This window comes from Belonocnema kinseyi, chromosome 4 (assembly GCF_010883055.1).
Source record: "Belonocnema kinseyi isolate 2016_QV_RU_SX_M_011 chromosome 4, B_treatae_v1, whole genome shotgun sequence".
Lineage (NCBI taxonomy): Eukaryota > Metazoa > Arthropoda > Insecta > Hymenoptera > Cynipidae > Belonocnema > Belonocnema kinseyi.
In genome coordinates, this window is record NC_046660.1 from 7,076,666 (window position 1) to 7,090,136 (window position 13,471).

The 13,471-nt window shown below is 25.6% G+C and overlaps 1 protein-coding gene across 1 annotated transcript; it reads right to left on the bottom strand.

Annotated features, from left to right (window-relative positions):
* Window positions 1–610: 610 nt before the first annotated feature.
* On the bottom strand, window positions 611–12,127 carry LOC117172013. The gene is made up of 2 exons (XM_033359737.1): window positions 11,586–12,127; window positions 611–1,747 (listed from the first exon to the last, which is right to left on the bottom strand). Exons 1-2 carry the CDS (start codon window positions 11,746–11,748, stop codon window positions 1,152–1,154), a joined length of 759 nt encoding a protein of 252 aa, XP_033215628.1. The 5' UTR covers window positions 11,749–12,127; the 3' UTR covers window positions 611–1,151.
* Between the last annotated feature and the right edge of the window lie 1,344 nt (window positions 12,128–13,471).

A 13,471-nucleotide genomic window follows, 5' to 3' on the forward strand; every position in this document is an offset into this window, starting at 1 on the left:
TTACTTCTTTGTGGGCAAATATTTTTCTCAATAATAAATTTACAAGAATAAATAAACATAATAGAAAATCTGTTTGTTTTTAAAATAAATTTATGACGAATAAACAGAAGAATTTTTTAAATTTCTTCCTTTTTATTATAAAAAACATAAAGAGATCATTATTTTTATAAATCTCCTAATATTAACTGGATAAATTTTGTTAAATAATAAATAAACATAAGAGAATCACTTTTTTTAAATTTTTGATACATTTTTTTCAAAATTTCATTTATAATTAATCATAAGAGAAATTATTTTTTTTTTAAATCTCCTCTCTTATAAATAATTTTTTTCAAATAGTAAATTTGTAATAATAAATAAAAATAAGAGAATTTTTTTTTGTTATCCCTTACTTTTTTGCAGACACTTTTTTTCAATAATGAATTTATTATAATAAATATACATAGGTGAATCAATAATAATTTTTTCAAATAATAGATTTGCAATAATAAATAAGCATAAGAGAATATTTGTTTTCAAATCTCTTACTTATTTATGGATAAATTTTTCTTAATACAAAAATAGTAATAACGTAATAATTATTAATAAATAAATCATTATTCCAGAGAAATTTCTATCGTCACCAATTTTTTATTCAAAGATTTTACAAAGTATTCGTCACAAGAAGAATGAAAAAGTGCAATTTTAGAGAATCTTTTTTTCTCTAAATTAACATTTCTAAATGAGGTGTATAATAAAATAAACACTTACAACCAGTAACTCTCAAATTAAAAAATGTCTTTTTTAAGCAAATTTATATTTTTTTTAAACGGAGAATTAAAGTCTTCCTTGAAAATGTTTATTATTTTTTAAACATAATTAAACTTGAAATCGGTTACAGGAAATCTCCCTACACTGGATAATCATTAATCGAAAATACAAATATATGTTAAATAATTAATTTGAAAAATAGTTAAGAAACTACTTATGTTAATAAATGAAAATTAATAATTTTTATTTCATTTGTGCTCTTAATTAATAGTTATCCACTGTAGAAATCATTATCCACTCTAGGCAGGTCGCCCCTACAGTAATGATTTTTGTTTTAAAGAACGGATAAACTGTGCTATTAAAGTTAAGGGAAAGTGAAAGTAAAATCCGGAACGGTCTAATCAATGACTAATAGTATTATTACTATTAATTCCAGACGCCTCGTCTATAATCAGTTGCTGAATTTTATTACGAAGCCTCAGTTTCTGTAGCGAGTTGAAATTCTGAACATGAGGGATGAGACTCATAAAAAAAAAATAGTCATCCGATTCCGAAGTGTTTTCGTACTCGACATCCTTTCTGGGAAAGTCGTGTGTTATTTGCGGAGGTGGAATGATGTCATCCATATTCTCAATTTCCTCAGCAGGCTCTTCATCCTTAACTTTCTGTCTCTTTCTTCGGCCCCTGCGTGGACGAGCTGCAGAAGTTGTGGGTGGCGAATCAACTGACTCAAAATTGCCACCTTCATACGATTCTGGTACTTCCGAGTCTTCTCCTATTTTTTCCCCGTCATTGGAAGAGTTTTCAAAGACTTCCAATTTCGTCTGAGGTTGCAGCTCTAAAGGATCCGCGAGAAAGGAAGAAATCATTTGGTCCTTCAGAAAGAGCAGAGAATCATAGTGAGGCCAAGTCGATTTAAACATCGTTTCTTCGGTCTTTTTTAGCTCTCTTCGAAAATTGTCCTTTAAACTTTTCCATCTTCGACGACATCCGTCTCCTGGGAATCAAGATTTCAATTTTTCAAGGATTAGGAATTAAAATTTAGGATTTAGGAAATTAAGGTAGGGATCAATCGGAATTTAATTTGTTTAATGTCCCCCTATTTCCTCTAATTCCCCTCTCTAATCCTACTCCTAAACTTCACTTTAACTCGCTTCCCCACCCTTCCCGAACTTGTTCCTCATATACCTCACCCTCTTCTCCCTTCTCCTCACATGCCCAATTTTTTTCCAATCTTTTTTAACAACTCCTCACTTTCCATACTTCTGCCTCACCTAGTTCAATTTCTCCTCATTTCCCGTACTTCAACAAATCTTACCTCATCTATTTCACCCTCTCTTTCCTACCTCTCCGATCAACAACTGCTTCCTTATTTACTACACCCTCTTCTCCTTTCCCCAACTCTTACCCCTTGTCCTCACTTCCATAACTTCTTCCACATCTACTTCACCCTCTCATCCTGACCGCTCCCTTAAGCTCTTTCTTCCACATTTTTTCACCCCCTTCTCACTTCCCCTCTCTTACACAACTTTTTCCTCATCTATTACTCATCTCTTTACTTCCCCTAAATTCCCCCACTTCTTCACCCTTTCTCTCAATTGAGTCATTCAACCCTTTCCGTCAATACTTGCCTTTTCCTATTCCCTCTTATTTTCCTAACCTTGGTTCAAACACTTCTCCTCCCTTCCTACACTTTTTCCTTCTCTATTTCGCTTCATATTACTTCCCTAATTAACAGCCTCCTTCACCACTTCTTAATTCTTTTACTCCACTCACTATTACTTTATCATTATTTATGCTACATCCCACTCGTCACTTCCCAATCCATCATTTCCCCTACTTTCTCTCCTCTTATTTTCCAGCATTTCTCCTACTACCCACACTTCATTTACCAATTCTTTATTTTCCCTACTTCTCCTCCCCTTACGTATTTATCCTACTCTCTCCAATACCCCTAATTCTCCTGTCCTCAGTTCCTCTACTTTATTTACCTAATTTCCTATAACTTACCGTACTTCCCACTTGTAATTTCCAAATCCCTCATTTTCCCTACTCTCTCTCTCCCTTATATCACCTACTTTTCCAGCACTCATTTCCCCTACTTACTTTACCTTCATGCCTCCTACTTTTCCTGCCTTCATTTCCCCTCAATATCTCTACTACCCCCCCCCCCCCCCCCCCCCCCCCCCCCCCCCCCCCCCCCCATAAAGTGCCTCACTACCCCTCCCCTCGTTTTTATGCATACTCTCACCTTAATTTGTTTGAATCCAAAACAAAATAAATGCGTTTTTTTAAAAGAAAATTATACTCAGAGGTCTCGCAAGACTCATGAAGTATAACACTTAGAATTTGAAAACAAAAAGTTTTAGTGAATTCAATTCAGAATCTTCCATACTGTATGGTAGGTATATTAAATTGACCATAATCACTTTTCAGAAGAAAATCATTCTTTTAAATTTCTTACTTTTTTACAGATAAATATTTTTTTTTCAAAAAAAATTCATAACAGTAAATAAAATAAACAGTGAATCTTTTTTTTCTACTATTTTATGGAAAATTTTTTCAACGATAAATATTTTTTAATACGAAATTTATAATAATAAATATAAAGAGAGAATCATTTTTTATTCAGCTACTTTTTTACGGATAATTTTTTTCAATAATAAATTTATAATAATAATAAAACATAAGAGAATAATTTTTTTTGAATCTCTTACTTTTTTATGGATAAATATTTTTTTCAATAACAAATTTATAACAATAAATATATTAAACAGTGAATCATTTATAAACAAATTTTTTATGAATAATCTTTTTCAATAATAAATATTTTTTAATAATTTATACAAACATAACATGAATTTGTTTTGAATCTTTTACTTTTTTAGGGATAATTTTTTTTCAATAATAATTTTTTTAATATTAAATTTATAATCATAAATAAACACAAGAGATAATCATTTTTTTAACTCTCTTTTTTTTAAACGTAAAGTGTTTTTCAATAACAAGTTTATACCAATAAATAAACTAAACATTGAATAATTTTGTTTAAATCTACTTTTTTTCAATAATAATTTTTTCCAAATAATAGATTTGTAATAATATATAAACATAAGAGAGAATAATTTAAATCTCTTAATTTCTTATAGCTAAATATTTTTTTCAATAATAAATATATACTTATCAATAAACAAAAGAAAGAATTTTTTCTTTTAATTTTTTATTTTTTATATTAACAAAAAAACAAAAAGAGAGAGAGTAATTTTTAAATGTCTTACTTTTATATAGATAAATATATTTTTTTGAATAACAAATTTTTAACAATAAATACACTAAACTGTGAATAATTTTTTTTATATACTTTTTTATAAAAAAAATGTCAACGATAAATATTGTTTAATACAAAATTTATAACAATAAATACACTAAACAGTAAATTTTTTAAAATCATTTTTAAAGAACAATTTTTTTAATGATATTTGTTGTAAATGAATATAAATAAAAGAGAATAATTTTTTGAAATCTCTTACTTTTTTATAGATGAATATTTTTTTCAATAATAAATTTGGAATAATGAATAAACAAGAGAAACTATCTTTTTTTCAATCTCGTATTTTCTGTAATATTAAAGAAACATTAGAAGACAATAATTTTTATAAATCTCCTACTTTTTATAGATCTTTTTTTTCTTCTGCTTTTTTATGAATTATTATTTTTTTAATTTCCTTTTGATGGATATTGTTTGTTCAATGATAACTATTGTTAAATAATAAATAACATAAGAGAAAATCATTTTTAAATCTACATTTCTTTAAATAATCATTTTTTTCAATAATAGATTTGTGATGAATAAACCAACACAAGAGAAAATAATTTTTTTTAAATATCTTACTTTTTGGTGAACCAATATTTTCTTCAATAATAAATTTATAATAATAAATGTAAATAAGAGAATGATTTTTTAAAAATATACTCTGTTATGGGTAATTTTTTTCCATATTTTTTTTAGTAATGAATTTATAATAATAAATAAACATAAGAGAATGCCTTTTTTAAATATTTTGTTTACGAATAATTTTCTTTTAATCTCTTATTTTTATAGATACTTTTTTAATCTCTTGCTGTTTATAATAATGAATAAACACAAAGAGCGAATCATTTTATTTTAATATACTTTTTTATGAACAAATTTAAAAAAAAAATTTATAATAACGAATAAAAATAAAAGAAAACAGTTTTTAAATCTTTTAATTCTTATAGTAATAAATAAACCTACGAGAGAATCTTTTTTTTTAGATTCTTTCTCACGAATGAATTTTTTTAATCCTCTTACTTTTATATATCTATTTTTTTTATTCTCTTGATTTTTATAATAAAAAATAAATACGAGTCATTTTCTCAAAAATAAATTTATGAGAATAAATAAACGAAACAATGAATTATTTTTTAAATTTACATTTTGATGGATAATTTTTTTAATGATAAATAATTTTTAATAATAAATATAGATAAGAGAGAATTTTTTTAAAAATCTTTTATTTGTATAAGAATAATTTGATTTTAATCTCTTCCTTTTTATAATAATAAATAAACATAAGAAGGAATTTTTTTTAAACCTCTTACTTTTATATACATTTTTTTCTTTTATAATAAATTTGTAACAAAAAAAAATAAGAAAGAATAATTTTTTTGAAATATTTTACTTTTTATAATAATAAATAACCTTAAGTGAAACTTTTGTTTATTTTAAAAAAATGTTAAATAGTAAATAAACATTAAAGATAATATTTTAGAGAAAAAATATGTTTAAAGAACCCGCAAACCTCATGAAGTTTAACACGTATTTCCCATAAGAAAAAAAAGCTTTTTGTAAATTTTATTCAGAATCGTCAATATTAGGTATACTGAATTGACCCTAATTACGCCTCTTCGAAAAAAGCCATACAATACGAAAAAAAATAACTTTTGAAATCCTACCCCAATCAGTCTCTTTTATAGGATCCTAAAAAAATCCCATAAGTGAAAAACTTGCTTTTGTGAGTTTTTAGCGCTAATTATTATTGTTTACGGTGTATTTTAGTAAAAATGTTTCTCATACATAAGATATTACTTTCTACTGATAACTGAATAATAAAAAAAATTGTTTAAACAATTATTATTGTTTACAATGTATTATTTAATTTAATTAAATATCAAAATTTTATTTTACTAAATATATATTTAATTGCTACATTTTTGCAGTTTTCTCAGATATTTTTAACTTCCTGTTCACTTTTTACTTAGCAAAGCAATATTTAATGCAAATTAATAAACCTAATTGTTTAAAAAAATATATTATTGATTACAACTATATTCTCTTAGATATATGCTAGAAACTGGCGGATTTTTCTTAAATTTTCAGTCTATTGTTTTTCGAAATAAACTTAATTTTAAATATCTGGTTCTATTTAAAAAATATTTATGCATAAAAAATAAAATAATGCTCTATTAGATTTATTTATTATTTGTTCATCACTAAAAATCTAAAGGGAAATTTTAAATTTCAGAAGAAAAAAACAGTATCTTATAATATAAGTATAAGAAAGGATAATCATAAACAGTGAAAAATTGTTTGATTTTTTTTTAAATATTTGAAAAAACTTAATTAATTATTACCTCAGTTTTAGTAAAAAGTGAACAAAAAATTGAAAATTCCATTAAAAACTGCAATTTTTTAGCATAACCCAAAGATAATATAATTTTAAATAATAATAAATTATTTTAAAAATTATGTTTGCACGTTTTTTGCATTTGTTTAATTGTTATAAACAAATTAATGAACACGAATTGCATCTATTGAATTTTTGAAGTTCAAAGCACCCAAAAATAATAATAATCAATTATTTAAACAAATTTCATAAACAAAATTCACTTACGGGCATTTCCATCAACAATTTTAAGCAGAAAAGGAATTTTTTTAATTTAAATTTTTTCTACGAACGTAAACTATTTTTTTCATTAATTATAAATGTTTATAACTATGGTAATTTTTTTTAATTTATAGATTTTAAGAATGAGACAATTGAAATATACATTAAAAAATAAAAGAATTATTAAAATTTCTGATCGTCAAACACCTAAATGTCTATTTGTAAACATAAATTATTTATAACAAATTTAGATAAGTATTTTATAAATTTTTCATATATTGCAAAATGCTTGCATTAATTTAAGGCAATATAGATTATATGTAGATCATTTGCATAAAAAAGAAAATTATTTGTTTGAAAATACGGTTTTTTGTTGACTTTGCATTTTTTTTAAGTTTTAAATAATAAGAAATTTAAAAATCTGCTATTTTTCACATCATACTGCTTGAGCGCGCTGCCGTTATCTTATCGCTTTAGCAATTCAATGTTTGTCTCATTTCGAAACATTTCTGATAAAACTTGTTCAATCCGATAACATTTTTTCCACGTTTATAATTATAAAGTAAAAATAAACAAAGTTCTTGCCACAGAAACGAAAGGTCTCATTAGAGATGACGATTATAATGTTGTTAATTTTTTTAAATACAACTTAAAAAAATACGCAGTTGAAAACTTGAGTTTCTCTTTAAAAAAATATTAAAAAGCAATAATCTTATTTTTCAGTAAAAGAATGTAAAAGATTTCACAGTAGAATTTCTCAATTTTGCAAGTTTATAAAATTTTAGAAAAAAATTGGTTAATTATAGAAATATTTTAGAGTTTTGAAAGGAAACAAAAATAATTTTTCTGAAAACAAAATGTAGATTTTTCAAGATGTGGAATAAAAAAATTAGAAGTTTTTTAAGAATTTTAAAAGGTTTCAACAGTGTAAAAAAAATTTCATAAGACTTCTCGGACAATTTTTAATGATTTTTTATTTTAAAACATTTATTGTATGAGCATATTTTAAAATATTTTTGAAATTTTGAAAAATGCATTTTCAAGATTTGAAAGGATTTAATAAAAAATTTCTACAGTCTTTCGGAATTTTATTCAAAATGCGAATCATTTTAAAAAATATTTAGAAACCATTTTTAATTTCAACAAAACTACAGTTTTACAGTATCTAAAATAAAATCTAGATTTTTGAAGAATTCAAAAGTAAATTTTGAAGTTTTTTTTAATGATTCTAATAGGTTTCAAGATAAATTTATTCGAAGATCCCTGGGATCTTAAAATTTTTTAAAATATTCTTTATTGTTTAAATTCATTAATTTGACAGTATCGGATATTTTATAATTAGGCTAATTTCTGGCAGGAATTTTATTATTCAGAAATTCACAAATTCGTTAATATTATAAACTGTCAGAAATTGTATTATTATGGAATTTTCCATTTCGGGACTTTTATATTTCCGAAATTTTATAATTTTGGGTATTTTCTATTTCGAATTTTTCTATTTCCAAAATTTCATAATTACGGGAAATATTGAACTTCAGTTATATTATAAATTATTTTTAAGAAAGTTGCGAGGAATTTTATCTTGAGACAATTTTTAATTTCTATAATTTTGTAAACTATTCAGGAATTTTATTTTTTCGTAATTTTCAAATTCGGTTATATGATAAATTATTCGGGTATTTTACGAGGAATTTTATTATTAGGGAATTTTCCAATTGGGCAATATTATAAGTTATTCTGCAATCTTAGGAGCAATTTTATTTTTCGGTAATACTATAAATTATTCTGAAATTTTACTAGGAATTTTATTGTAAGGGAATTTTTATAATTGGTAATATTATAAACTGGTTGGAAATTTTATAAGGAATTTTATCATTAGTAATATTATAAATTACTCAGTAATTTTAAGAGGAATTTTATTTTTCGACCATTTTAAAATTCAGTAATATTATAAATTATTCAGAATTTTATTATTTTGGAATACTTTTATTTGGCGACATTATAAATGTTCGAAAATTTTACAGATTAATTTTATTACCAGGGAATTTTTAAGTTCGACAATATTATAAATTATTCAGGCATTTTTTTAGAGAATTTTATTTTTCGGCAATATTATACATTTGTTTGGAATCTTAGGAGGAATTTGATTATGGAATTTTTGAAATCGGCAATATTATAAATGTTCGAGAATTTTACAGAAGAGTTTTATTATTAAGGAATTTTCAAATTCGGCAATATTATAAATTATTCAGTAATTTTACGAGAAATTTTATTTTTCGGCAATTTTTAAATTCGATAATATTATAAATTATTTACGAATTAAAATTTTGGTAAATTTCAACTTCGGCAATATTACAAATTATTCGGGACTTTTAAGATTAATTTTATTATCAGGGAATTTTACAATCGGGTAATATTATAAGTTATTCTGTAATTTTGTGAGGAATTTTATGTTTCGGAAAGGCCATAAATCATTGTGGAATTTTATTATTCTGGAATTTTTTAATTTGTTAATATTATAATATATTTCGGAATTTTAGTTTTCGGTAATTTTCAATTTCGGTTTTATCAAAAATTATTGGGAATTTTACGAGGAATTTTATTATTAGGGAATTTTCAAATTCGATAATATTATAAATTATTCAGGAACTTTATATTTCGGAAATTTTCAAATTCGGTAATATTATCAATTATTCGGGAATTTTAATTTTTGGTAATTTTCAAAATCGACAATATTGTAAATGTTCGGGAATTTTACAGAAGAATTTTATTATTAGGGAATTTCACGAGGAATTTTATTTTTCGGCAATATTATAAATCATTTGGGACTTTTACGAGGAATTTTATCATCAGGAAATTTTCCAATCAGGCTATATTGTAAGTTATTTTCTAATTTTAGGAGGAATTTTATGTTTCGATAATACTACTATACATTATTTTCGAATTTTAAGATGAATTTTTTAATTCGTTAATAATATAAATTATTTCGGAATTTCATGAGATATTTTAGTTTTCGATAATTTACAACTTCGGTAATATTATAAATTATTCGGGAATTTTACGAGGAATTTTATTATTAGGGAATTTTCAAATTCGGTAATATTATAAATTATTCAGGAAACTTATTTTTTTGTAATTTTCAAATTCGATAATATTATAAGTTATTCGGGAATTTTATTATTATGAATTTTTCCAATTGAGTGACAGTATAAATTATTCTGGAATTTTATTGTAAGGGAATTTTAAAATTTGGTAATATCATAAACTGGCCGGGAATTTTAAAGAAGTATTTTACTATCGGGAAATTTTATAAGGAATTTTATTATTCAGTAATATTATAAATTATTAAGTAATTTATAATATTACTTTAATTTTTTGGCAATATTATGAATCATTCTGTAACTTTACGAGGAATTTTATTATTCTGGAATTTTTTAATTTGTTAATATTATAATATATTTCGGACTTTCATGAGGAATTTTAGTTTTCGGTAATTTTCAATTTCGGTTATATCATAAATTATTGGGAATTTTACGAGGAATTTTATTATTAGGGAATTTTCAAATTCGATAATATTATCAATTCTACGGGAATTTTAATTTTTGGTAATTCTCAAAATCGACAATATTGTGAATGTTGGGAAATTTTACAGAAGAATTTTATTATTAGGGAATTTCACGAGGAATTTTATTTTTCAGCAAAATTATAAATTATTCGGGACTTTTACGAGGAATTTTATCATCAGGAAATTTTCCAATCAGGCTATATTGTAAGTTATTTTTTTATTTTAGGAGGAATTTTTTAATTCGTTAATAATATAAATTATTTCGGAATTTCATCAGATATTTTAATTTTCGGTAATATTATAAATTATTCGGGAATTTTACGAGGAATTTTATTATTAGGGAATTTTCAAATTCCCTAATATTATAAATTATTCAGGAAACTTATTTTTTGGTAATTTTCAAATTCGGTAATATTATAAGTTATTCGGGAATTTTATTATTATGAAATTTTCCAATTGAGAGACAGTATAAATTATTCTGGAATTTTATTGTAAGGGAATTTTCAAATTGGGTAATATAATTAACTGGCCAGGAATTTTAAAGAAGTATTTTACTATCAGGAAATTTTATTATTCGGTAATATTATAAATTATTAAGTAATTTATAATATTACTTTCATTGTTTGGCAATATTATGAATCATTCTGTAGTTTTACGAGGAATTTTATTATTAGGGAATTTTCAAATTCGGTAATATTATGATCTGTTCGGGAATATATTATAAATTATTTCGTAATTTTTAGGAAGAATTTTATTTCTCGGTAATACTATAAATTATTTTGGAATTTTTAGTATCAGGAAATTGTATTATTAGGAAATATTATTACGAACTGTTCGCGAATTTCATTATTAAATTTTTATTTAATTTCGTAATATTACAAACTGTCCGGGAATTTTATTATTGAGAAATTTTTTAAACTTGGTAATATTATGAACTGTTCATGAATTTTATTATCCAATTGATTAAAATATTTCATTATCTAGTGTCGGAAATTTTTCACTTGACATTTTATAATTCGGCAATTGTCTGTCGAGAATTTTATTATTCAGGAATTCTCTACATCAAATATTTTCTTTTTCGGCAATTTTATTTCTCACCATTTTTCATTCGTCACCAAGAAATGATGCAATTTTTGCAATCAATAAATAAATAATATATGAAAGAAAATCATGACGAAGCATTATTCAAAACGTGAAACGATAAAGGCAAATTGCCGAGTGATTGGTAACACGGTACTCTCTACACACACACTCATCCATACACACACCTACCTAACCTAAACTGCGAGACAGGTGGTAGGGAGTAGGGTGAATGAAGAAGAAGGGAAAAGAGAAAAGGGAGAGAACTGGTGGTTGCTTACTTGTGGATCCTAGAACCTCGGCGACCTCATCCCACAACGTATCGAGCACGCCACGATTATGATGTTGCTTGTGATTCCGTTGCCAGAGCGGCCGTCTCTCGTAAACCTCCAGGACGAGTTGGTTGCAGTTCATCTTTTCCGGAGCGCGTCGCTGCATCGGCATGTTGCTCGAGTCCGAATAAATCGCATCGAACGCAAAGCTGTCCGCGGAAAAGATGGAGTTGAGAGCGTTGATATCCAGGACGAGACCGTGAGTCGCAGTTTCGATCGCGTCGCGCTGACTGGTCTAGTGCGCACTAAACAAAATCGCATCGCCTCGCTCCTCGCTTCCCGACGCGTCGATTCTGACCTTCCTCTCTGCTTCGCCTGCTCGTCGCGACGCGTTGCTTGTCGCTAGCGTCCACGCGGTGGGCTTCGCGACCAGCGGCGCGTTGCGCTACTGCGCAGACTGCAGCACTGCCACGTCCAGCCGGCACGAGCCGATGGTTCAAAACTCTTGAAGCTCTACTCTCTCGCTCACTCGTTGCCGGTTCGGTCTTCTGTCTCGAGTCTCGGCAGCGAACTACGTGAGCGTTCTCCAGCGCGGGCGGATACATCTACGTGTCCGAGCGAGTCCCTGGTGCGCTCTGGTGCACTCTCACGGTCTACCTGCTTTCCTGTCCTACATGCAACGTTTTCCCATTCTTTCTTTGCATTTTTATCCTAATAATAAGGTATTTGTTTTATGTCAAATTTCAGAAAAAAAATATTCTTAAGAAGTTACGAAGAAAATATTATTCCGGAATTTTTCCTTTGGGTAATTTAAAATTTAGGTAATATTATAAAATAATCGGAAATATTACGAGGAATGTTCAAATTCAGTAATATTATAAATCATTCAATACTTTTTTTTAGGAATTTTATTATTCGACAATTTTAATTCGTTGATATTATAAATTATTTAGGAATTTTTTGAGAAATTAAAATTTTCAGCAAAATTGTAAATTTTTCTGGATTTTTACGATAAATTTGATTATTATGGAATTTTTTATTCGGTAATATTATAAACTACTCCGGAATTTTCCAAAAGGATTTTGCGAGGAATTTTATTATTCGAGAATATTATAAAATATTCAGTAATTTCTAAAGAATTTGATTTGTCGGCAATATTATAAATCATTCTGTAATTTTACGAGGATTATTATTATTATTATTATTATTATTATTAAGGAATTGTTAAATTTTGTAATATTATGAACTGTTCGGGAATTTTACGAAATAATAATCAGGCAATTTTATTATTCGGGAATTTTTAAATTCAGTAATATTGTAAATTGTTCTAAGATTTTATTTTTCGGCAATTTTCAAATTCGATTTAGGAATTTTTTGAGAAATTAACATTTTCAGCAATATTGTACATTTTTCTGGATTTTTACGATGAATTTTATTATTATGGAATTTTTTATTCGGTCATATTATAAATGTTCAGGAATTTTCAAGAAAAATTTTATTATCAGGGAATTTAAGAATTGTATTTTTCGGGAATTTAAAAATTCGTTAATATAATAAATTATTTAGGATTGTTATGCGGAATTTTATTTTTCGGTAATTTTCAAATCCGGTAATATTATAGATTATACAATAATTTTGAGAGAAATTAAATTTTTCTGGAATTTTACGATCAATTTGATTATTATGGAATTTTTTAATTCGTTAATATTATAAATTATTTAGGATTGTTATGAGAAATTTTATTTTTCGGTAATTTTCAAATTCGGTAATATCATAAACTACTCCGGAATTTTCCAAAAGGATTTTGCGAGGAATTTTATTATTCGGGAACATTATAAAATATTCAGTAATTTCTGCAGAATTTGATTTTTCGGCAATATTATAAATCATACTGA

Bases quoted from the DNA above. Each gene is read 5' to 3' on its own strand.
- LOC117172013 (XM_033359737.1), bottom strand. From the start codon at position 11,748: ATGCCGATGCAGCGACGCGCTCCGGAAAAGATGAACTGCAACCAACTC. The intron at 1,748-11,585 runs GTAAGCAACCAC...CTTGATTCCCAG, and splicing joins CGAGGTTCTAGGATCCACAA to GAGACGGATGTCGTCGAAGA.